The 25,953-nt window shown below is 35.9% G+C and overlaps 1 protein-coding gene across 3 annotated transcripts in view; it reads left to right on the top strand.

Moving 5' to 3' along the window:
- Positions 1 to 14,120, top strand: part of LOC138700065 (myosin heavy chain, clone 203-like) — a 44,220-nt gene extending 30,100 nt beyond the window's left edge. For all 3 annotated transcript variants that reach the window (XM_069826370.1, XM_069826369.1, XM_069826371.1), the window contains 3 exons: positions 5,723 to 5,877; positions 13,401 to 13,524; positions 13,611 to 14,120. In XM_069826370.1, coding sequence (XP_069682471.1) covers positions 5,723 to 5,877; positions 13,401 to 13,524; positions 13,611 to 13,865 — 534 coding nt within the window. In that variant the 3' untranslated portion in view covers positions 13,866 to 14,120. The remainder of the gene's footprint in view (positions 1 to 5,722; positions 5,878 to 13,400; positions 13,525 to 13,610) is intronic.
- Positions 14,121 to 25,953: the final 11,833 nt, after the last annotated feature.

Here is a 25,953-nt window from a genome sequence, read left to right as displayed (position 1 = left end):
ACATATCTCTTACTAATTTTTTAACTCCATTTGTGAACTCCACATTAGAGAAGCACCTTGTAAGTTTTGGACACCAACTTCCCTTTGAAGTTACGATTCTAATGCGTGCAAAACAAAGCATGAAATCCCTGCAGCAGCTTTGATTTAATTGCACAAAACTGAGAGGGGTAGTATGTTCACGGGCACTGCAAGATAAGCTTTTATATGTGTGGCAAAAGTGTGGATATATCACAAAAACAAGTGAGAAGTTTCCGGAATTTCCTCGAAACTGTGTTCTGAACTGAAAATATTTGTGTGTGTGCGTGCGTGCGACTTATATACAAATTTTCAGAACAATCGAGTGCCCTAGGTTGGGAATGTTTCCTTGTTAGACCACAACATTAAGGCATGGAAACATTGTAACAAGTAGTATGCTTCAAGGAGATGCTTCTAAAACAAACTCTCTAATGAATACGGTTCTGTCTAGTTAACTAGCAAGCTGTAAGCGCAGGTGTAAGAGTTGGTGGGGGGGGAAGGGGTAATGGGAATGTTCTCTTGTAAGACATCATGCCTGGATTCACATTACGGAATGAGCACTGATCCAAGTTCTCATGGGAAAGGAATTTTCTCACGAAATTGCGATCATTGTATGGGACCAATGCCCATCCAATATTGTGATGAATTTGAGGAGCTACGATAGGTAGCAAAATCTAGTTTTCAATACCAGCTGTAACAGCTAGGGGATCATTGTGCTGACCACATGTTACCCCAATTCTGCCTGGGTGATCATTCCCCTCTGCATGTTGACGTGACAGCAGTAGACTGGTTGGTCTTATTCCTTCATGGACTGTTGCACCATGGATTATTTACTTGCTGCAATGGTATCTTGTTTCATGTGAGCCCTGCAGTCAGTAAAAATTAAATTGTACTTTGAAAAATAGAGTAGAATCTTGCTAATCCAGACATTCTTTGTACAGGTATGCTGGAATAGCGAGAGTGCTTAAAAATGTCATTAGAGTTATAAGCTGTGGCAATCACTCTGCTTGCACGTCTACTATAAATCGAAACGAGAACATTCCACATGTTGCTGGCACGTGTATACATATATAAGTATACATGGAGAAATCATTGCAATAAGTGAAAGTCTCAGGAATCTTCTATGCCACATCAATAAATTTAAGAATGCAGTTATATTGTCAGACTCCAAAGCAGCTATTCTATCAATAGTCTCTAAACACATACCTTCATCTCAAACAGCAGAAATAATTAAAATGCTCTCTCAATTAATATCACTCAATAACAGTGGCGGCTCGTGAACTTGTGGATTGGGAGAGCTGCATTAGATTTTGGTACATACAAATTCCACTTCTTGATACCATTACTAATAAGTATAGACAAAAATAAATGCACTATATATCGAAAAACCAAAACTTCCTGACTTAGTTGGGAGATGTCTGTGGCATCATTTGCTAATCGCTAAAAAAAAAAAAAAAAAAAAAAAAAATCTAATACCATCGATTTCAGTCTGAATTTCAGATTGGCAGACACTCAACTTGCAATCTACCAGTGCATTCTGAATTGTCTTAGAATTACCTTTCAACAGTGGCATGTTCCAAATGATTTTTGAGAGGCTCATTTAGATTACTCGCGAACTGTAGCAACCCACGAAATACACCAGGGTTCTTCGAATCGTTTTTTCATCATGTCCCCTATGGGGAAGTTCATATTGGCCACAAAATTTGATACAATCAATATTTTTAAAAAATAATTTCAATATTTTTTCTCACTTCTTGATTATGTTTGAGAATGTTTGTTCTGTTCGTTTCACTTAATTGCACAGCGGTATGAGTTGCGTAACATAGCCAATGAAACAACATTTTTCAGGTGAGACTGCGAAGATTCGTGCATTTTGCTTTTTAGGGGCAAATGTCCTAAATGTGTCACACCACTCCTAGTCCATGCAGCATCACCACCGAAGAGGAGGCAAGGAAAACAAAATACAGATTTTTTTTTTTTTTGTTCACATCCATGTAACCACAAATGCTTAGCGTAAATTTCATTGTTATACTTCCTTACATATATGCACTGTTTCGGCTGGATGAAGCTTGAGTAAGATTTAAGTCGGGTAACGGACGACCCTTTAATTTCACTTCATTGCACCAATCTTCTCCACAAGGGAAAGTTGAGAAAAATAAAATTAATATTCTGTAATTCACACACACTCACGCTTGCAAATTTGCACTGGTTAAGTTACGGTACTAAGACGTCACACCAAATCAACACTCAGATATACTGATGGTCAACAATTTTCTAAAACTGGAAAAGAAGTCTCTTTCGTATTTTACGTGCTATATCAAAAGGATTCTACTCGTGCAATCATTTTGAGTTAAGGCAAATATTAGGTTCTGCTGGAGGCTGGATAAATACCTAATAATAAGGCAAAAGAGAATATTAATTTCGTTACATTAACTCGACAAGATTCTACAACAATAAGTATGTGAAAAGAAAATAAAAATTTTGTCATTAAGTTTCAAGGGAGTAGAGAATCCATTTGACGCAGCATTACAATAGTGGTGTGGGAGGGGAGGAAAGGTCTTCCCTTATGGCCTGGCTCTGCAAGCCACTGCAGCGAAATACGGGTTTTAAACAGCGGCAGTTTCCCTCTGCTTCCCTTCACCTCTCTACCCCCTGACCCTTAAGACACACTCTCTTACGAGCTGTCCCACCCTGCAGATCCCAGGACGACTTTGAATGCAGTGTCAATTCCAATACAGTCGATGCGCAAAAAGATTATGCATGAGATAATAGTACATATTCCCGGCCAGATGAAATATAAAGCAATTTACCATTAAAAGCTGTAACAATTCTTCTAAAAATTAAAATAAATATTATTTTTATTTTCCTGTCAAAACAGGGAGTGCTGCAGCTCCGCAGCTCTTATGGACGAGCCGCCCCTGCTCAATAAAAGAATTGTATTCCAATGGATACCATCCCATTGTGGAATCCTGGGAAACGAGAATGTGGATGCTTTAGCAAAGAAGGTCAGCACTCCTACTTACAGACCTGTTACTAAATCTATGTATTACTTTGCGAAAAGATTTATTAAATCTACATACTTAGACTTCAACAAACAAAATTTGATAACGCAATCTGAAGGGAAAAAATGAAACTCTCTGCATCATAATCCACAGTTAATTCCCGATTTACCACGAAAATCGTCTGTAGCTGCATTTAGATTGGCAACAGGCCATAATTGTTTGGCCAAACACCTGCATAGAATAGGAGTATATCAGTCCCCTAACTGATTGGCAACAGGCCATAATTGTTTGGCCAAACACCTGCATAGAATAGGAGTATATCAGTCCCCTAACTGCCCATTTTGCAACTCAAATCAAGAAATGGATTCGGAACACCTCAAAATCTGTGCTTCAGTGGCTGACCATGATAATATCTTCGAAAAATATTGGAGTGCAAGAGGTCAAATGACTTTATTGTCAAATGCCGGCATTAGAAAACAACAACATATAAGTATATACGTGTATAAGTAATACAGTATAACACATGCATCAGTGCAAATTTCTGTCATAACTATTACAGTATTAGTGATAAGTAAACTAGGAGGAGGCTGAATTAGCGAGAGTTTAGTGTAATGCATTGACAACAGATAGCCAAATTAATGTCAAGCATGCATTAGCAAATATACTGAATTCTGCACCTTTAAGTGAACTCATACTTAGCATTCTTTTCGATTGGAACATTCTTCTCACAGGAATCATGCCTTCTCCATTAAATCCGCACATGCAAAATTTACATTGTTTTTCCAATGCTTTAGCCCGAGATTTTTTGGACACACAATTTGGGCGACTCATTTCTTTTGCTATACTTAACTGAATTACCACGCACTTCCACCTGTGGCTGAGTTCTACCAAGTGCACACTGTGACAACAATGGGCAGCACAAATACTTCAGTAACATTTTTAACCGTTGATATTAAGGTGATGGATTGGTGGAAATAGTGAAAAAATCTTCAAAAAATGAAAATTTCGTTGATTGTTCCAAAAATGGTTTAATAAATAATTCATGTTTCATAATCTGTAGTTTGTTCATCCCTATGTCACTTAAGCCCCAACATACGAAGCTGGGCAATTTTAAAGTGAATACATATGATGGTGTGAGTGTTTTTATTCATTGGTCTCGTCAACTTTCTGATTTTGAGTACATTCTTGACTTCAAAATACTCTAGCAGATATAGTTTTTCTTCAAATGGGCTGAAATTTTGCACAGAAGTTCACAAATGTGTTATGTTACTGACATCCTTTTTATTGTATTACCGTAAAATGATGTGACCATCAATTGTTGTAGTTGTAATGGTTAAAAAAAACGAGAATGTGAAATATTTTCTTCTCAAAAACTTGTCTTCTAAATGCAAAAATCATACGTCAATTTCCTTATTCATTTATTAGAATTTTAGGAAATTTTTTTAACGAAAAATAATTTGAAATATGAAAATTAGACCAATATTTATATGTTAATATATTAAAAAATTAATAACTTAAAAATTATGTGAGATATCATAACGAAAATGTACATATTGTAACTTTTATACAACAATAATGTATGACTTTTATTTCTAACTTTGCACATTGAGCCCCGCCTTCCAGATGCGGTTCCTTGCACGTCGAACCCAAGACCTCCGGGTATGTTGCACTCGTCTGGATACTGCCATAGTTACAGACTCACTCAAGTTCACTGCACCTCGAACTCAGATTCTCTGGATACGTCTCCGCTGTCCAAGACTAACTAGCTCTCTCGCAGCTGACTAACTAACTCACTCGCCACAACTCACATTGTTAGTTATTTACCACCATTGTCTAGAATGTTCTGTGTCGCGAAGCCTCTGGGTCTCCACAACATTCTACTTCCAGGTGCTTCCTTGCTTCCATCCGCCCACGCCGGGCCCGCAGTTTTTCTTTTTCTTGCCCCACGCTGCGCTTCAGCACCTGCCGAAGCTCGAGTTTCACTTCCCCGCGCCTCCCCCTCCCCCCTCTGTGTCGCGCTGGATGCCCGTGTACACTCCTGAGGCCACAAGGATTTTCTAGAATGTTCCAGTTGGGTGCCACAATATGCACGCCCATATATGCTTTAATATATGATAAACATTTCAGTTTTATAGGACCGAAAATAGGCAGAGGCCCATTGCTTTAAACAAGTCTGTTGACTGGCTTTTAAACAACTTCATGTTGCCAATATAAATTATTTTGAGCAAATAATACGTAAATGAAATTACCGTAAATATAAAGATTTTTTTTTTTGTAGATTTATGAGAAATTACACAGAATTGTTTAGATGGAGGATATCGTCAAAATTCGCGAAACTTTTATGTTATATTCTGTACCTACTCCAGATATTAGAGTATTCAACAATTTCTTTTAAATTTGCAACCATTAAAAAGTTCGCTTTTTTTCGTTAAAACCATAAAAGAAAGACCCTATCAGTAGGCTAGAGTTCATTCAAGATCAGACAGTGAATGAATCCTTGTATAAGAAAGGAATTTTATCCCAAGCTAAGTAAATAGGTGCAACTTCTGTTTATTTAAAGTGTGTATAAAGTAATGCATGTTTGCTCACTACAAATTGCTTTCATCTTGTTGATGGGGCAGCACTTTGAATACACAATATTCTAAGTACACATAGATGTTTGCTCTTTACCTCTCTCTCTCTCTCTCTCTCTCTCTCTCTTGTAGGAATTACAAGCAAATGATGAAAGCTCAACAAGTCTTATTCTTCAATACACAAGAATGATGGTGGAAAAGTCTCGTCTTTCACGAAAAAGGAACAAATTTCAACGTCATATGCTGGATGTTACGACATTTAAACAGAGAATTATTGATTTGAGAAGGTATGTAATGTGTTTGACTTCAGTTCACCTTCAATAGAATTAAAATTTGTTTCTAGATATTAGGGGAAAGACCTTTGGGAAGGCCAAGGTTTAGATGGGAGGATAATATTAAAATAGATTTGAGGGCGGTGGAATATGATGGTAGGGGCTGGATTAATCTTGTTTAGAATAGGGACTGATGGCGAGCTTATGTGAGAGTGGCAATGAATCTCCGGCTTGCTTAAAATCCATTTGTAAGTAAGTTAGGTATTAGGGTTGCCAACTTTTCAAATTAAAAAGGTCGATTTTATCGAGATTTTTTAGTGACTCATGCTTTCTTAATTTCTACTAAAAAATTACATATTAAAGGATTACACATACAACCATTGTACACACACAAGCATTTTTGTGTCTTAGTATCTAAACTCTGTTTCTGGAATCTGTAAAGTTAGTCAGCGCATTTGGATGGAGAAAGAGACAAGCGATTGGGCGAAGCCTAGCAGTACTGGATTATGTTGCGAGATGCGTCGACTCGTGACCACTAAGGGGTGAGATGCTTACTAGCATCTTGAGTTTAGATAGAAGTGATACCCTCTCTGCATACACTCGCTCCATTCAAACAATACTTCCCCTAAAGCAGTCATTGGAATAGCCCCCTCCACTCACCACTTGCGCAAAGGACTTGTTTCATCTCCTATATACTACAGATTACAGAAACGGAATATAATTTTTAACGAAACTTTTATATTTTGAAACTGATTTAGCTTCATTTAGCAATTTACTGTCATTTTTTAATACATTTGAAGGGCATGTCAAAATTTATATTGTTTCAGTAGAGACTGTTATACAGTATTTTACTATTGCCCAGCGCCAAATTCGAAATGAAGGAAGAAAGTGTTGTACAGGAAAATAAAAAACATAAGGCCACATTAGCATCCAAAAAATGTAAGAATACGGGAAAAACGAACAACCTAGCAACCCTGCTAGGTATGGACAGTGAGGGCATATATGTAGTTTGGTAGAACTGCTATACCTGTTTTACTCAAGCAACACAGAAAAACACACACGCGCGCGAATTTGCAACAAAAAGGATATTAAATGGATATATCAAAATAATTGCATTCTTAAGTGCGAATTAGTCCAACTTGGAGTGAACTGAGGAATATACCTATACTAATAATAAATCTGTAACCTGTATTTTTCTTGTAATTTTCGCTTTTCCAAAAATAATTGGTGTTAACATGTATAATTAACTATCCTGTGACCAAAAATAGCATTTTTGAAATTTTTGTTTGTATGTCTGTCTGTCAGTGTTTGTTACTTTTATGCGGTAATGACTGAACTGATTTCTATGAAAATTGGTATGAAAAATAAGTCAAGTCTCACTTAGATTTTAGGCTATATGGCATTCAAAGGACTTCCTTTAGAAGGGGGATTATAAGAGGGCCTTAAGTAAATAAATCTAAATATCTCACTTATTAATTTTTAGGAAAGTGTTACATAACAAATATTGTTTTAAAAAATGTTTCCGACAAGTTTTATTGTCTTCAAAATTTTTATAGACCTGATATTTAACGAAATATATGGGTTTTAAAGTAACAATGTATTTATATCAGTATCACCTCAGTCAAAGTAATATGAAGTGAATACAAATGAGTGCATTTATTTAAGGTGACCTTGCACAACAAAAGAAGATATTCATTTTACACTATTTTTATACGGATATCATTGTATTCCATGATATGCATATAAATGTTACTTTATCAATATTAACATATAAAGAGAGAATGTTTCTACATTTCTATGAGGTAATCTGAGCAACTACTTAACAGATTTGAAGAATTCTTTCACCATTGGAGAGTGTAATTCTTTTATGTGGGCATAGGCTATATGAGGAGCGTTTTTGCAAAAGTCGATAGATGCAGAAATCAAGATTTTACAGAAATTACACTAAGTGACAGGATCTATCGAGTTTTGAAAAAAACCTGGAAGGTTTGGTAGTCTCTACATACGGTATGAATCAAGTTTTGGTAAATCTGATTTCATAGATCGATTCCGGAGGTAGAAAATATACGATATCCGTATGTAACTCACTATCGAAAATTTCTGCATCTATCGACTTTTGCAAAAACGCTCCTCATATGGCATTACCACAGTCTAGTATATACAGTCACGAAGCTCAATACTTACTAAATATGCATACATACACACTTGAAATATGCATCCATAGATAGTTGCCAACCACCAGGATCGCTACTATTGCTTCTTCACAGACCCTTTCCCCAGCAGATGATAAAATGTATTGTAATTTCGATATCGTATTCTTTTGAAAAAATTAACACCTTCCTTCCACTATTGAAATGTGAAATACATAAGGTTTATATATTATTTTCATAAAGTATGTATTATATTTTATAAACTCACCTTCCTGGATCTTTCGAAAGAAGGATAACTCTGACCTCTTTTTCTTACAATATTTATAGTACCACAAACGTCTCCTTGTCCCATATTATTGTATTTTAGCCATTTACAGTTATTACAACCGATAACGAACATTTCACAGTTTACACAACTTTTCACAACAAAGCGAAATACGGCACAGTCAATGCCTTTCGATCTAGACCAGGCTGTAATGTATGTTCAGGTTTTCTATTTCAGTGTATGCAGCTCAGTGAAATATTATATTATAACTTTATTGCGTATCATTGCTAAGTTTTATTTAGTGTAATGAGTCCATAAGTTCCGTTTACTTCTTGTTGCATAATATGTTGCAGAAATAATTACAAAACTGTGTTATTTTAATGTGAAGAGAATTTTAAGTGTTAACATAATCTGTTCGCATCAACATTTTTTCAAGGGAAAAAATGGAACTCTCTGCATCATAATCCACAGTTGATTCCCGATTTACCACGCAAATCCTCTGTAGCTGCATTTAGATTGGCAACAGGCCATGACTGTTTGGCCAAGAAACTGCATAGAATTGGAATATATGAGTCTCCTAACTGTCCATTGTGCAACTCAAATCAAGAAATGGATTCAGAACATCTCAAAATCTGTGCTTCAGTGGCTAACCATGACAATATCTTCGAAAAATATTGGAGTGCAAGGGGTCAAATGACTTTATTGTCAAATACCTGGCATTAGAAAACAACAACATTTTAAGTTTAGAATGGAAGCTATTTTGAGGCTCAATAAATACGAATTTATATTGTGATTTTAATTTAGCACATCTACCTTCCTTAATTGTAGACAGAAAATTTACCATACCACTCCTATGAAATTAGTGTACGTACGATTGTGTTACTTCGTCTCTTAGGTAATAGATAAATACAATAATTCAGTACTCAATTGTAGTATTAAAATACAGACAAATAGAATGCGACGGGTGTCATACATGACATTGTTTAATTATAATGTATAATTGCGAATGTAGGAATAAAAGTTAATATAGTAAACATAACCTATATATCCATATGACATAATATACATATGTAGTGGCAGGGCATTGGAGACCACTAAAATTAGACAGAAAGGGGCAACTGGCACAGTAAACATAACCTATAATTTCAACAGGGGCGATTTCTCAGGGCATGCTATGCTTGCTGCGCAAGCCCAATATTTTCGTAGAATGTGTTATTTCTCAAAATGGGATTACGTACATTAAAATTTATTTTGATTTTTGGAATATTGTATAGGCGTAATACCATCCACAGGTTGCACACTGCAAATATCGCAACGCTTGCTCGTTTCTCGGAGCTACAGGAAAGACGTAGAAACAGCGAGAATATGATGCGCGCGCAAGTGCCTTCCTCCTTAGTCTGTCCTAGGCACACATGCTTCTGTTATGTGTTGTTTGAAGCTCTGGTCCGAGAGCTACACCAACGACTATTTAACATTACACAGAGCAGTATTGACAGCAGGAATGTGTTGTGATTTGTGAGTGCAATGTAATACAGTAGTGTGCAAATTAATCCGAACACAACATATTTTTACATTTTCTGTCATTGTTGGCCTCACAGCTGCTCATACCGCTTTAATTGACATCTGTAGTACGTGCAATTCCATTGTTCAAGGTCTGTTGTTATTATTTTTTTTATAATATGTGTTATTTTGCCTGTCGTTTTGTACTTATAAGCATTTCAGTTGTGTTGAAGATTTAATACTGCAATCCTGTGTACATTCTGTCGTCTTCACAAATGGATACAACTCCACGAAAATGGTCTAAAATTATTACATTAGCAGAGCATTCTTCTATGACACAGAGGCAAATTGCTGCAGAATGTCACATCGGTTTGGCTACTGTTAATTCGATCATAAAACGATACAGGGAGAGTGGATCCATCACACCCCAGAAAAAAATAAACTGTGGCCGGAAAAGGAAGACTTCACCTGCAGATGATCGTTTAATTGTCAGGAAAAGTAAATTAAGTCCTAGACTAACTGCTGTCGACTTAACCCGTGAGTTAATGGCTACCACTGGGGCGAATATTCACGTCACAACAGTGCGGCGTAGGCTTTTGGAAGTTGGACAAAGGGCTCGTAAGCCTATTAAGAAGCAACTGCTAACCCCTGTTATGTGCAAAAAACGCTTAATGTGGGCAAAATTACATCAACACTGGACAGTGAATGACTGGAAGAATGTACTTTTTTCCGATGAGTCTCATTTCGAGGTCCATGGCCACCGTGTTTCTTACATACGGAAAGAATCCGAAAAAGTAACAGCAGCTCATCTCCAACAAGCACCCAAATACCCCCCTAAAGTAATGTTTTAGGGTTGTTTTACACATGAAGGGCCTGGAGCATTAATACCTATCAAGAGAATGATGAATTCTGACAAATATATTCACTTATTGGAAACCAGAATCTTACCCCAGCTGCAAAATTCATTTCCGGATGGCAGAGGTGTGTTCCAACAAGACCTGGCACCATGCCATACGTCTCTAAAAACTACAGAATTCTTCAACAAGAAGAATATTTGGGTACTCCCCTGGCCAGGCAACTCACCCAACATCAACCCCATTGAGAACTTGTGGTCAATTTGCAAAAGAAGAATGCAAAAAATGGATTGTTCTACAAAGGAGATGATGATTTCTGCCCTCATTGGTGTATGGTTTCGCGATGAAGAAATGAATATTTGTGGGAAATTAGTGGAATCCATGCCAAATCATCTCAGAGCTGTTATTAGGAACAAGGGAGGCCACATAGATTACTGAGGTATGTCTTAGATCCTTTTTTTATCCCGTTTGAGTGTTTTTGGATAAGTAATTACGTTGTTCGGATTAATTTGCACGCTACTGTATTGTATGAGCGGAATGCATATGTTAGCTGCTGCATGTATTATTAATTCTTAAACACTAATTTGAAGTGTTGCAATGAGTTCGGAATTGTGTGTTATTGAAATCTTATTATTAAATCCATTTTCCCCAAGGACTATTCAAGAGAAGACAGACATTATAGAGAATATGTGCGCTCGTTCAGTGCAGCTCAATAAAACAATATGCATTGGTTGGCAGGATCGAAAAAAACTAAATAAACTGTTTTGTTGGCCATGTTTGTTATATCATATCGAACTTCTATATCTCATAAGCGAATATGATCCATGACTCGTAATGATTTCATAATTATAAAATAAATTATTTATGTGGGTCTGATTATTTTTATTAATTATGAATTATTATATCCTCCTATCTTCCTCTATGAATAAAAGAGCAAACCTAACTTTCGTGACTAGCATTCGCCCCTGAATTTCAACATATCTAAATATTCGTGCAGTGCAACTGAAAATTATTGAATTGTGCATAAATGAATGTACAAGAATTTCGCAATATTTAATTAAAATAAAGGCAGGTATTACACATACGAACAACGTAATTTTCACACCAAAAATAATATTACACCTTAACTCGCAAGGAATTATGTCTGAAGTGTCTCCTAATCATTGTTTTAAATGTTATTAATGCAAATATACTACATTATAGAGAAATATATGTTACTCTTTATGCATTCAAATTAATTTATATGGTTGAAATGCCGCCCTTCGTGATCGGGTTAACAGAGTCACATGGTCTGCCTTACGGCCTGTATTAGATCACGATGGCAGTGACACAGTCTATTGTTCCTAGTACTCACAGTGCTCCAAGCGGCTAGCAACTATCGTGAGAAATGCAAAAAATCATCTCAAGCTTCGTGACTGTATATAGTAGACTGTGGCATTACATTAACTGCTGAGTAAATAGAGGACTGAGTACAAATGCATCATAAAGTAGAATTAAAACATCCTTGAGCACAGAAACTTGATTTTCTGTTGAAATGTTTTCATCCTGTATATTCCTTAGTATCTTCCTCTCCCAAACATTGAAGATAAATGTATCCCTCTCCCACAATGTCCATAATTATATTTTCAACAAGTATAAATTATATAGTTGCAATCTTTGTGGTAGAAGAAATTCAGAAAGATCCACAAAAAGATGGCGGTAGAACCAGTTCTGTCACACAATAATATTGTTGTTGATGAATTATGCATTGAAAATATACATTCTCTTTCTGGTTTCTAAGTTTGCTCATTTTATACTAATTTTGAGATTTGTCCTTCTATCATATCCTTTAACTCAAAAGTCTTTATGCCTCATGTTATGCTGAACCTGTAGGATTGTTTTGACAATCTATTGGTAGCCTGTTTCTTTTTTTCTGTCCACTGGGCATTCGTAACAAGAAACATCCTTTCTCCATGTATATAATGCCGGGGAGAGTAAAATAACATTCTGCAACCTTTAATAATAATGATAATAATAATAATAATAATAATAATAATAATAATAAACTGTTCTTTATGAATATAGTTTTAAAAAATGAAATCCACATTTTGTGTGATGACAAACCTACAACTTTCATAAAGTTTTTCTTCAGATATGGTATTACAGTTAAAGGAAACATGTACATTACAAACATAAATACCAGAGATCAACAACACACAATGAGAAACACGTTGAACTTCATGATGTAAAGTGGGTGACATCTGTCAAGTATATAAGTGCCATGGAATTTAGTGATTTCAATTAAATTAAATACAGTAAATACATAAGTATTCTCTACTGAAAACTGAACTACGAAGTGGTGATGGTTCTAAAATTGCGATGTTAGATAGTTTTACATATATACGAGCTATAAATATAATTATACATTTTCGATCATTTGGCTGGGACACTTAAAACTAGCCAGAATATGTGGCAACCCTTTTAGAAATCAAGTGAACATTTTGCAATTTGTCTGGTACATATTTTCTCAAATAGTTAACAGCATGTTACATATTTTATTACGTTCAAAACGTCTTGACACTTTGTGTTAAAAGAAAGATGTCTAAGTATGACCAAACAATCTTTCTGTTCTCTATTTTAGTTTCAAATGCTTAAAATCTGTTGGTATGACGTTTTGTCTGTCACATTCATGGTACCTGTATTACTCTATACAGAATGTTCAGGTTTTTTGTTTAGCCCATTTAAGAATAAATGTGTTCTCTTTGTCTGTTAAAACTTTTTTCTTAATAGGGATATTCAGTCTTTACAGAGAGAACTCCAGGACTTCAAGGAGCCAATGGAAAGGAAAGTTGCTGAAACACAGCTACTTCAACATAGAATGGATAAATACAAGAAAACATTGGAAATGCTTAAGGTATTTTTCTTTATAATTCATTATTATGTAAGTACACAAATTCGTTATTAGTATTGTCTACAATATTCTTTCTATATTAACCACAGGACGAACTGCAGAAACTGGGAGTCTCGGAAAATCATCATCTGATAAAAGAGAGAATGGAAGCCTACACTGCAATGGAAAGTGAATGCTCCTCAATTAGAAATGATCTCGAGAAGTACGAGGGACTTCCTCCAAATCTGGTCCAAGCTCAGGAAGTGCTGGCTCAGACTAAACAAAAACTTGAAAATGTTAAACAGCAACTTAATACGAAGTTGGAACGGACTTTTGGTGCATTGTCTGGTCTCCAACAGCCTTGAAAACTCAAGAAATCCAGTTGACATCAAATATTTTCAGAAACCGTGTTTAGATTGTGTCTGTTTCCGAGACATTCGGTTCTGAGATCATTGATTTTCCAATTCAAGCTCGTTTTCTTTTGCCTGAAATGAAAGCACAAGCAAGTGTGAATATATTAGGGTTGCCAACAAAAAAAAGGAAAATATTATCGACTGTTTTAGTGACTTATGCTTTCTTAATTTCTATTAAAGTTACATATTGAAGGATTACACATACAACTATTGTACACACACACACTCATATTTTTGTGTCTTAGGGTCGAATTCATAGTCGTCACTTATAAAATGAGGAAACACTTAAGTAATGAGCATTTCCTTAGCACTTATTTCAGATCGTATTGCAGAGATGCTACTCATTCATATGCCCTGAGCATTCCCTTGACATCGAAAGAAATATGGCAACATGGCTAGACGTGAGCTCTTTCCTACATTCAATTGTTTTCCAGCACCTTCAAATTGTTAAATTGGCATTATTGTCATAAACAAATACAGAAGTAAATATTATAGAGCTAAAAATTATACAAGATGTCCAGAAAGCATTTTATAGAAAAGAAAGAAGTGAGCTAAGATAACTAGTTATGAAATATGGAGATATCGTCGAAAGTAAAAAAAAAAATTGATAATTGTTCTCTCCAAAAGAAGAAATTGACATGGAACAAAATTTCAGTTGAGCTTAATGCAAACTCCGGAAATATTCCTGTAAGTAAATCATTTTCATTTGTTTTTCAGTTATTTTTGTGCTAAACAAAGTGGAAATGATATAATTACGCAAATTTTAACAGCTTATTCCTTGGGTAGAATACAAACAAAAATGCAAATAACACTTTGTTGGGACGTGAATACTTTTCGAAAAAAAAAAAAAATTCCACTTAAATCTACCTGAAATGCTGCTGTATCATAAAATCTCAAAGCAACCAGTACTTTCAGCAGTGGCGAAATTGGTAGGCCTCATGGTTGTATTGTGAATTTAAATGAGAGACACCAGAATATTCACAACAGTGTTCTTGTCGAAACGGTATCTCCTCTTAAATTGTTGATCGTTATACATCTCTAAAGGGTTTTCCATATCTCTGATATATCTTTTGCTTGCCGAAACTCATTTTCATTTTAATTACAGAACTCAATAAATTAAATTAAGTCATAATCATCATCTACAATATACCTAATCAGCTGATTACAATGCATATGAGGAAACACTTGAGTAAGCTGACAAGCTACCTTATTTGAATAAGTGTTCACTTCAGTGGGATTTATGAATTGGAAATTATTATAAGCAACTGCTTAAGTGTTTCCTTACTATAAGTGTTGACTATGAATTCGGCCCTAAGTATCTAATTTTTAATGACATTTTCGTATTTTGAAATTGATTTTGCTTTATTTAGCAATTTACTGTCTTTTTTTAATACATCAAAAAAACTCTTTGCAGGGCATGTCAAAATTTATAACAATTTGAAGTTCTGAGTTTATCAGTTACGGTGAGCATCTGTTCCTCAAATCAGTCCATTTGTTCTTTATCATTGAAAACATTCATTTCACAAATGCATTCGATCCAGGTATGCTCGGTATGAAACATTCGAGTCTGGAAATATTTGGCACTTTCTGCTGAAGCATCACTGAGAAGAATTTGACCCATTTAGACACATCACCATCTCTAGCAATACAGGCAGTAAAATTGTTATACAGTATTTTACTATTTATCAGCGCCAAATTTGAAATGAAGGAAGAAAGTGTTGTACAGGGGATAAAAAAGTCAGGCCACATTAGCATCCAGAAAACGTAAGAATAGGGGAAAAGCATACAACCTTTCGGCACTACACTTATTTCGCTGTCAACTCACTCACTTCACTGATTCTACCTGATTTTACTAACACTTCTAACCATTTTACTGTTCAAATACTTTGCACAGCCACTTCACTGACACCAACACACTTCACTGACACTACACACTTCCTCACTGATAGAACACTTCAAATAACAAGATATCAATTACACCCTTTAAGTAGTGTGTATAATCACGGCCAACTTGATGCTCGCTTCGCTTCTCTTTACTGGCCTTGACAATTCATTTTGATCCCTGTCTTAAAGCTGTAATGGAGAAAATATGAAATTCCCGCCAGATGGCACTGACTCCCAAAGTTCACTGAGGAATATGTGTATGGTTTCTTGTACGATTATAATTAGTAATATTGCGCTTCTTTCTACTGGTATGTGAGTTTATTGTGATATGATTCAAAATGACGTATTTTTTGTACTATTGTGTACTTCGAATTGAAAAAAAGAGTGGAGGAGCAATATCATTCCACGAATTTCCGAGTGACAGGGAAAGATGATTATATTTCGTGACCATAATATTGTACGAAATGAAAATATAAAAATTGGAGTTGTATCCTTCGAAGAGGTGGAAAAATTCAAATATTTTATTTTATTTTAGTAGGTTATTTTATCAACATCTTAGGCTATTTAGCCTCTGGATGAGATGACGGTGATAATGCCGGTGAAGTGAATTCAAGGTCCAACACTGAAAGTTACCCAGCATTTGCTCATAGTGGGTTGAGGGAAAACCCCAGAAAAACCTCAACTAGGTAACTTGCCCCGACCGGGAATCAAACCTGGGTCACCTGGTTTCGCGGCTAGACGCGCTAACCGTTACTCCACAGGTGTGGACAAAAATTTAAATACCTTGGAACAACAGTAACAAATATAAATGACACTCGGGAGAAAATTAAACTTAGAATAAATAGGGAATCTCTCTTATTATTCGGTTGAGAAGCTTTTGTCATCTAGTCCGCTGTAAAAAGTCAGAAAGTTAGAATCTATAAAAACAGTTATATTACCGGTTTGTTGTGTATGGTTGTGAAACTTGGACTCTTATTTTGGGAGACGAATAGATATTAAGGGTGTTTCAGAATAAGGTTCTTAGAAAAATATTTGGGGCTAAGAGCAATGGAATTAGAGGAGAATGGAGGAAGTTACATAACGCAGAACTGCATGCATTGTATTCTTCACCTGACATAATTAGGAACATTAAATCTAGACGTTTGAGATGGACAGGGCATGTAGTATGTATGGGCGAATTCAGATATGCATATAGAGTGTTAGTTGGGAGGCCGGAGGAAATAAGACCTTTGGGGATGCCGAGACGTAGATGGGAGGATAATATTAAAATGGATTTGAGGGAGGTGGGATATGATGATAGAGACTGGATTAATCTTGCACAGGATAGGGACCAATAGGAGGCTTATGTGAGGGCGGCAATGAACCTCCGTGTTTCTTAAAAGCCGTAAGTAAGTAAGGGAAAGATGCGAAAATGGCTTAAAGTGATTTAACGCCGAGACTTTCTTCCTAAAGCAACTCCCCATCTTCAGTCGTTTGTAGTTTACATTTCAGGGAAGAAGATTATTCTAATAATGGGAAATTTAGACTATTAAAACCAAATCCTGTGGCAACAATATTCCCTCATTATCCTAGGTATAATTGACAGATATCAGAAGACCATGACGAACAGTTACTAAAACTGATCTCCCTCCACCCAAGAAACTCAAATCTTTTAGTAATATTGGTTTTTCACTATTTGAACAAGATGTTCCGAGTGGCTCAGCATCAGTTAATGACATTCCCTTCCTGCCAGTTGAAAATGACCATAAAGTGACGCAAACAGACGTTGTCAACTTTGTGGAGCTAAAAAGAAATAATTAACAGATTGCATGTGAAAATTACACAACTTAATGAGGTGTTACAAGAGAAGCAAGATGAGATATCGTATACAACCGAAAAACTCCAGCTAATTGAAAGAGATCCATTACATAAAGAACAGGAAAATGTAAGGAAAGAGACCGATGAAGGCAGTATTCATGCAAAATTGATTCTAGATGAGCTGCTTAATCATCAGAAGAATATATTAGAAAATTTGTGTTCAGAAATTGAGACGTTACTGTGTAGGTGCTGTCTCTTGCAATGCCAATTTGTGATGAAGACGGCCAAAACCGACTTGCTAATATCATTACTGTGAAATTTGTTAGACTGCTTCTAGATAACGTTGCAGCAGCTTTAGCTGAAAAGCTTGTTTCTTCGAAGAATGCGGCTTATGATCCACTGAGTTGCAAAATCTTGAAACTATGATTCTTGAATCTCCAATATCAAGTGGAATGTATAAGTGCAGTGAGTAAAATTATAAAACTCAGTACAAGTTACAGTAAGTAATTACCCAAGTGATTACTTTGAAACATCGCAGTTTAGTCTAGGGGTACTACTCAGTGAATGAACTACAAAATTACGCCTTTTTCATCATGTTACTTAAACTGAACAGGTTACTATGTGGTACCTTCCCTGCTTTTAAACTCACACTTTTATCATAATTAACAGAACTAAACATAATAATACTAATTATTTTTTATTTATTATTTATAAGTGTTATTATTACTCTTTAATCATTTATTTTATTTCATATTAAGTATTTCGTCTGTGGATACCAAAGCTTGGCAGACAGCGCTTCGTTGTGGAATTGAGAAATTAACCAATTTCAGGAAAATATTACTACCTGTATTGTCAAGGCCGTATACAAAAAAAGCAAAAGGAACATCAAGTTGGCCGTGGTATAATATACTACCGTCTATTAGTAAAGTCCTTAAGCCTATTTTTAAATACATTTTTGGTTATTAGTAAAGCCTTTAGTAAGTCTGCAGGTAAAGCATTCCAGTCCTTGATAGTACAATTGAGAAAAGAAAACTTCCCAGTGTCCGTCCTGTGCCTTCTTTCCCTCAATTTATATGAGTAGTCATTCCTTGAAGAGTAATTTGGAAGCTGCAACCTATTTTTTATTTTCTCTCCAGGCAGGCTCACCTCTGTATGTTTTGAACATTGCGCATAATCGAATTCGCGTTCTCCGGTCTGTGAGTGTGTCCCAATTTAATGGTGAATTATTACGACAACACTTGAGAGCCCGTTTTTGAATCTTTTCCAGTGTCTTAATATGTTCTAATCTGTAAGGATCCCAACATGCAGCACCATATTCCATTACTGGACGAACTAGCGATTTATATGCAATCTCTTTGGATTTATCAGAGCCTTTCCTTAGTACCCTCATCACAAAGTGTAACACCCTCCTGCCTTTCCTGCTGTGTCAGTAACGTGTTCCCCCCCAGCCGAGATCGCTGCTAAATGTTATTCCTAGGTATTTACATTTGTTAACTTCCGGAATGGTTTCACCCCCTAACATATACAATGCGATTATTTTATTTCTTTTTCTTGTAAAGCTAATGGCTTTGCTCTTTAGAGAATTTATTTTCATTTTGTTGGTCATTGCCCAATCGTTTATTCTATTGAGGTCATTCTGATGAAGAGTAGTATGTTCATGACTTTTTATTTCCCTATATACGATACAGTCATCTGTGAATAATCGAACCCTGCACAAGATGTTAACTGACAGATCATTGACAAAAGCAAGGAATAGAAGGGGCCCCAAGACACTCCCCTGCAGGACCCCGGAAGTAATTTCTATTGGGCTCGATAATTCCTCCCCCACCTGTACTCTCTGAGTGCTACAAGTTAAAAATTCCTTGATCCACTGGAGTACTCTGAAGTCAACCCCCGTTGATTGTAGTTTAACCAACAGTATGTCATGTGGGACTACATCAAATGCGCGTTTAATATCAATAATCACTGCATCTATTTGGCTATTTGAATCTATTCTGTCTGCTAAATCCTGACATACAGTTACTGACTCTCACATGAGTAGTCCCTCCGAAAACCATGCTGACAATTATGTAACCAATTTGCATCATTCCAATGCTGCCTTAGATATGCTGAAATCAAGTGTTCCATCTGTTTGCAAACCACAGAGGTGAGGCTGACTGGTCTGTAATTTTTTGTATCTGAGCGAGACCCTGACTTATAAATTGGCACCACTATTGCATCTTGCCAATCTCGCGGGACAGTGCCATTATTTATTGATATTTCAAATATACGAACTAGATAGGGAATCATGGCTTCTCCTCCCAATTTTAATATGTCTCCGGTGATACCATCAGGTCCTACTGATTTATGAGTTTTCAATTTAGAGATCCTTCTTATGTCCCTAGGCTTGATAGAAAACTGCCCCGTATTTTCCACAGAAGCTAAGTTAGGTATTATTGCCCTCATCCCAAAAACAGTGGCATAATAGGAATTTAGTTTTTCTGCTTTTTCTCTGTCCTGTACAATAAATTCATTGAGGTCATCCTTTAAAGGAAGGCTCGAATAGTTTTCCTTGCATCATCTCTTGACATATTTATAAAATTCCCCCCACCCATTTTGTTCACCTTTGAAAAGTTTATTTAAGTAATTTTCCTGCGCTATCTTCTTCGCATTAAGCAGTTCTTTCGATAGTTGTGAGAATTTTGTTTGTTTTACAATGCTTTCCTTGCGCTGACTGTAGGATTTCCTTAGTTTTCTTTTCAGTTTCCTTATGTAATTATTATAATATTCCGGATCGGGATTGTTTGATAAACGTTTAACCGGGATAAATTTCTGTATTCCTGTTAATATAATCTGCTTGAATTCCGCCCAGCATTCTTCTACACTACTGCCCTTTACTACCCATGACGAGTACTTTTCTCTAAGATAATTTTGGAAGCCTTCTCTGCCCGCTTTGTTATATTGCAAGATATTTTTGTTCTTTGTTCCGCTTTGCTTGTCCTTAGCATTCCATAATATTTCAAGAATTACCGCGTCGTGGTCCGTGGTCACTAATACCTGGAATCACTTCAATACCTGTGACTATTTCTGATAGTCTTAAAAGAAATATGTCTAGTAAGGAATCTCCCCGTGTCGCCCTATCTGTTACTTGTATTAAGTTGTGTTTCCAGATGAGTGTGTTTACTAATGACTGGGCTTGACCCATCCCTCTCTCTATTGTACCCTGCCAGTTTACCTGGGGCAAGTTTAGGTCCCCTGCGATGATAACATATTGGCTGCGAATGTGTCTGTTTTCCAACATATCTCTTATTTTACACAGTACGTTCAAGCCTTCTTTCAGAGCCCTGTATAAACTGATGATGTGTAATATGTTTCGTGAATAATCATCCGCTATGTCTACACCCAACATTTCGAACTCCGAGTCCTTAAAATTTTCAGTGCTCTGCAGACACTCTTTTACACATATAAAAACTCCTCCCCCTGTTCCTACATTGTCGCGTCTGTATGTTACATAATCGTTTCTAAATACTTCTGAGTCTAATAATGAAACATACTCCATGAAAGATGTAACATTGAAAGCAACGTAATAACTCAATGAAGTGAAAAATATCTATTTTTGAAAAGCTTCCTTCTGAGTGGATTTTATGCCAAATGCTTTTTTTTGGACATAATTTTCATATCTCTGAGTTTCAATGTGAAAACGCAAGTAACGTCAAGATGATCAGCGGTTTTTTCATGTGGGACTATTTCAGGTCATTGCGGATTGTTGACAAGAATATGACATTTTGGAGTGTATTAGATACCAGTAAATGCTGAACATCATTTTGGCCACGTTAAAATGCTAGCATAAAATGTTCAATCACTGACGTATATTTATTGACCATAAGCTCGTAATGAGTTTTATTGTTACTGGCTGAAGATCGGAGATGCAAGTTATTTATGTCTTTTCCCACGTATTTTCAACAGAAGAGACTGTTGTGGGGAATCCATTGTTGAGATGCTGGAAATGAGGCGAATACTGTAGCAGATTGTAGAATCATAAGGCAGTTGGATTCCTTACAGGGCACTGCGCCCTCAAGAAGAACTTATATAGGATGGGACATAATATCAACCTATCTTGTACTTGTTTACAGGGAGATGAGTCTGTAATGCACTCGCTCATCAAAGAGCTCTCATCTTTGGAAAACATTTTCCTAAGCTTGATGAGCTATCAACTGTCCCAGTCCGTAGTTTGATTCAGTTCATTTTTTTTTAATTTTAATTTTATTGGGTTAGGGTAAAGTATATAGTGATGGGCACTTTAAGCACATTGCAACACATATTTGGTTGGGAACATCTAATTTACAGAGGTAGATTTCTCATTTTTTTCCAATAAAGAACTGAATATATTTGTGACCCTTTTACACAAGAAAGAACTTACAATAATGTGTCTGATTTTTTTAAAATTACATCAATATTGAAAGAGGAGAAAAACATAGTGATGGGCACTCGAGCTTCTGACTTGGGCACCTAAGTATACAGTGATGGGCACTTTAATATTTGATACAAAAGTGAGACATTTACCTTCAAATTAAAACTAATTGATTCGTTTTCAACTTCTAAGATGCCCTTGCCTCTATTAATTATGAGTCTAAATGTTTTTCTTTCTTACATCAATCTATTAGGCTTAATCACTTTCACTGTCGTCTAATTCTCTCACACATTTGTTGCAAAAGTATACATTCTCATCTTCTGAATCATTATCACTGAATTCGTTTTGAAGACACTTCTTGTGAAATACTTTAAGACATTTTTTGCAGGAAATACCAAGACACTTATTATTTAAACACTCGCCGCACTTGTAACAGAGTCCTGATGAAAGCAGCTTATTCGGCTCTTCTGAAGTGTCCTTTCTCTTCTCTAATATGTTTGTACCAATACCGGGACTAGTAGTTGCTTGAACATTTTGGTCATATGAAAGGCTCACAGTTATTAAACTACTGTCTTTTGGATTCTCGTGAGAGCTCAACGTTGACAGTTCAGTAACTTTTCTTCCATGTTTTACGTGTTTTGTTGATTCAACACTTCTTTTACGCTTAGCTATTTTCCCTCCATTATTCATCTCCCTTTTCCTTTTTCTCTCTTCCTTTTTCCTTTTTTCTTCTGCTTTCTTTTCTTCTTTATTCCTAAACAGAGCTCTCCATTTCTTCGATGTTAAAACGTATGGCATTCTTTCAGTTTTACGAATGTTTTTTTCTTTTTGGAGTTTCAGGCCATATCAAGCAATCCTCCAATGTACGGACTTCTGATCCTCTCAATGTTTTATTTTCTTCATTGCTGAGATTTTTTTCTGGTGTCTTCAGTAGATTATCTTCTTGAATACCCATATTAGCACCCACTTCTTCTGTCTGGAAATGTTCGTTACTTGCTATTTCTACTGCATCCACTTGACTTTGACTGCTTAACTGTCTTTTTATTATTTCTTCGTTATCTTCTGGCTGATCTCTTTCTTTATCTGTCATTACTTTCATGCTATCAACCGTTATTTCTTCTGGTTTTACAGGTGTCCCCTTTCTTTCAAAATATTTTTCTTTCTTTTTAGCAAATACTTCGTACAGTCTAAAGAGAACATAGAACTCTTCACTGTTTTCTTCCTCCTCGTCACCTGAGAGAACAGACTTGGGACCAAATGTAGATTTATCCTGCCCCTTAATGTAACGTTGGAGTGTTGATCTTGGTACACCAAACTTCTTAGCAGATGTTTTAATTCTCTCACCATCTCGAACTGCTGCAACTGCTGACATCAACTGATCTTTAGTGTACTTAATTTTTCCAAAATTAGGCATTCTGAGACTGAAAGAAAAATAGGCATAAAATAGAGTTTGACTAAAGCTGTAGATCTACACGTCGGACTTTTATTACTTATATACATATATGGAAATCATTAAATTTATGGTAATGCATTTTTAAAGTTTACTGCAACAGGAACAAGTTGGAGGATATATTTTTTAATTTAAATCTATCGTTTGGTGATGTCAGTATTTCTGAACTCAATAACATAAAATAAAAGTTCTCTATATGTTATTTGTTGTCATAGAATGATTGCTGTACTATGCTTTGGTGGAGAACAAGATAATGTCTCTGAAGCATTGTTATGATATTACATTTTCTTCCCATGTGACATGTCCTAACTAAGCAAACTATAATTAGAACGACTTCTTAGAAGTTATACCATGCAATTTATGAGTGTTTTGTTTTGTCGTGAACCCTTGGCCTGCAGCGAATGTTTCACTCCGATAACACAGTGAACTTAATCATTCCATGCCTGGTAACCATAAGCAACTCGGGAGATGAAACAAGGCTCCTTAGTAAACATATCGCTACGTAATGCAGTCAGTATGAAGTATAGTCAACGTAGGAATTTTTAACTACTGACATCGAAAATAGAGAAAATAAATGTGATTTAAATTAAGATAATAGCCTATATTTAAATTTTTTGTGTATAGTTACGTGAAACGAAATTGATTAGATCAGCACAATCTACTGTGTATTTAGCCTATGCATTGTATTCCAAAAGTGGAATGAAATTATATGAAGAAAGAGCATATTTATAAGAATGTGCGCTTCTATTGAAACACAATGCATATGACATTAATGCGTTAATTTTTACCATTGGATATTTAAATTTTTAGCTACTCAAAGCGGTTCGTCCTGACTACGGAAATTACTCCAGAATCTTCCGACATAAAATGATTCTAAACATGAAGTAGTCTATGTCTGTGAGTTTTATGTCATTGCTCTAGTAATGGGCACTTAGAAATATTTAGTGATGGGCACTGTGCCCATTACGGTTTAGAATAGTTCTAAAACATCCGTTTTATAATATTATATTCGTAGTACCAAGATCTACAAATACGCATGATGAACAACTTAAATTATGTAAAATTACAAAAAACAGTGATGGGCATACTGTGACCATCACTGTGTATCAATTGATTTTAGTACATAGTGATGGGCATGGGCCATTAAACACTACAAGTATAATTTTTGTCGTTATAATCACTTACCTTTACTGAGATACACTGAACGGAGCTAATAATCGAACTTCGAATACAGCACAAGTAACAACAGAACCTCCAAACACTATTTATGACAACAATGAGCCTTAACGAATTATTAATTTTAAGCGACAATAATCATGGGTATGCCCATGACCACAATCAATTCGAAAATGAAGCTTCCCACATCCTCTCAGGACACAGGTCATGCGCTAGAATGGTTGCTAACAGTACTGCCAATCATATGGAACAAAAAGTAACTACATACTAACCCGCAAATCCTTATTATTACAATAAATAATTCACTGTGCCCATCATAGGCGCCAGTACCCTATTTTACGACCCTGTATCAACATCTAGGTTATTTAGCGTCTGAATGAAATGAAGGTGACAATGCCGGTGAAATGAGTCCGGGATCCAACACCGGATTCAGTTCATTAAGAACATCAAACTATTGGACTGATGAATATTATGATGGGGATGCGCAATAGATCTTTTAGGTCTCAGTGCTAGGGCTGTTTAAATCCTCCCCCTCTTAAATTCAATTCAATTCAATCAGTCCTTGGAAGAACACAAATTAGGCAACAGCTTAGCTCAGCTTTCAGGCAGAATATTGGGAGACAGGATGATAACGCAAGGAAAAATCGCGATGTTCTTTCAAAGATAAATGATCATCATCATCATCATCATCATCAGGCTCATTTTAAAGCAATTATCTACTTTAAAGTCGAAAGGACAGCTGTGAGCAGTATGGGATGAAGATAAATGAAGAGGCCACTGCAAGAATGATGGATGTCATTTGGAATACATTTTGCAGGAGAAGCAATTGAAAGTTTGAAATGCTTAGCGCTCAAAGCTTAACTGTGATTTTCCGATCATTACTGGACATGACTATCAGTGTTACTGTCATGTAACTCTCTATGTACATTCTATATGTCTTAAGCTAAGCATTGACAATCTTGGTTCATTTTCGACAAGAAAGTGACATCCATCATTCTTGCAGTGGACTCTTCAAATGTAAATAAGACGAAGAGCATGGTCATAGGAACAAAAATACAGAAGATAAACTTGAGAATTCTAAATGAGGCAGTAGAGCAACTGGACAGCTTCAAATACTTGAGGTGTACTATAAGCTGTAATATGAGCTGCTGCCAGAAAGTCAAAAGGAGGATAGCAATGGCAAAGTAAGCTTTTAATACAAAAAGGAGCAGCTTCTGCGGACCTCTGGAAAAAGAACTAAGGAAAAGATTAGTGAAGTGCTTTGTATGGAGGGTGGCATTGTATGGTTCAGAAACAAGGACATTAAGATGAAGTGAAGAGAAGCGAATAGAAGCATTTGAAAT

Source organism: Periplaneta americana, chromosome 5, assembly GCF_040183065.1.
Source record: "Periplaneta americana isolate PAMFEO1 chromosome 5, P.americana_PAMFEO1_priV1, whole genome shotgun sequence".
In the NCBI taxonomy this organism is placed as follows: domain Eukaryota; kingdom Metazoa; phylum Arthropoda; class Insecta; order Blattodea; family Blattidae; genus Periplaneta; species Periplaneta americana.
The sequence above is the reverse complement of the archived record's forward strand: the minus strand, read 5'-3'. Positions and strand labels throughout refer to the sequence as shown.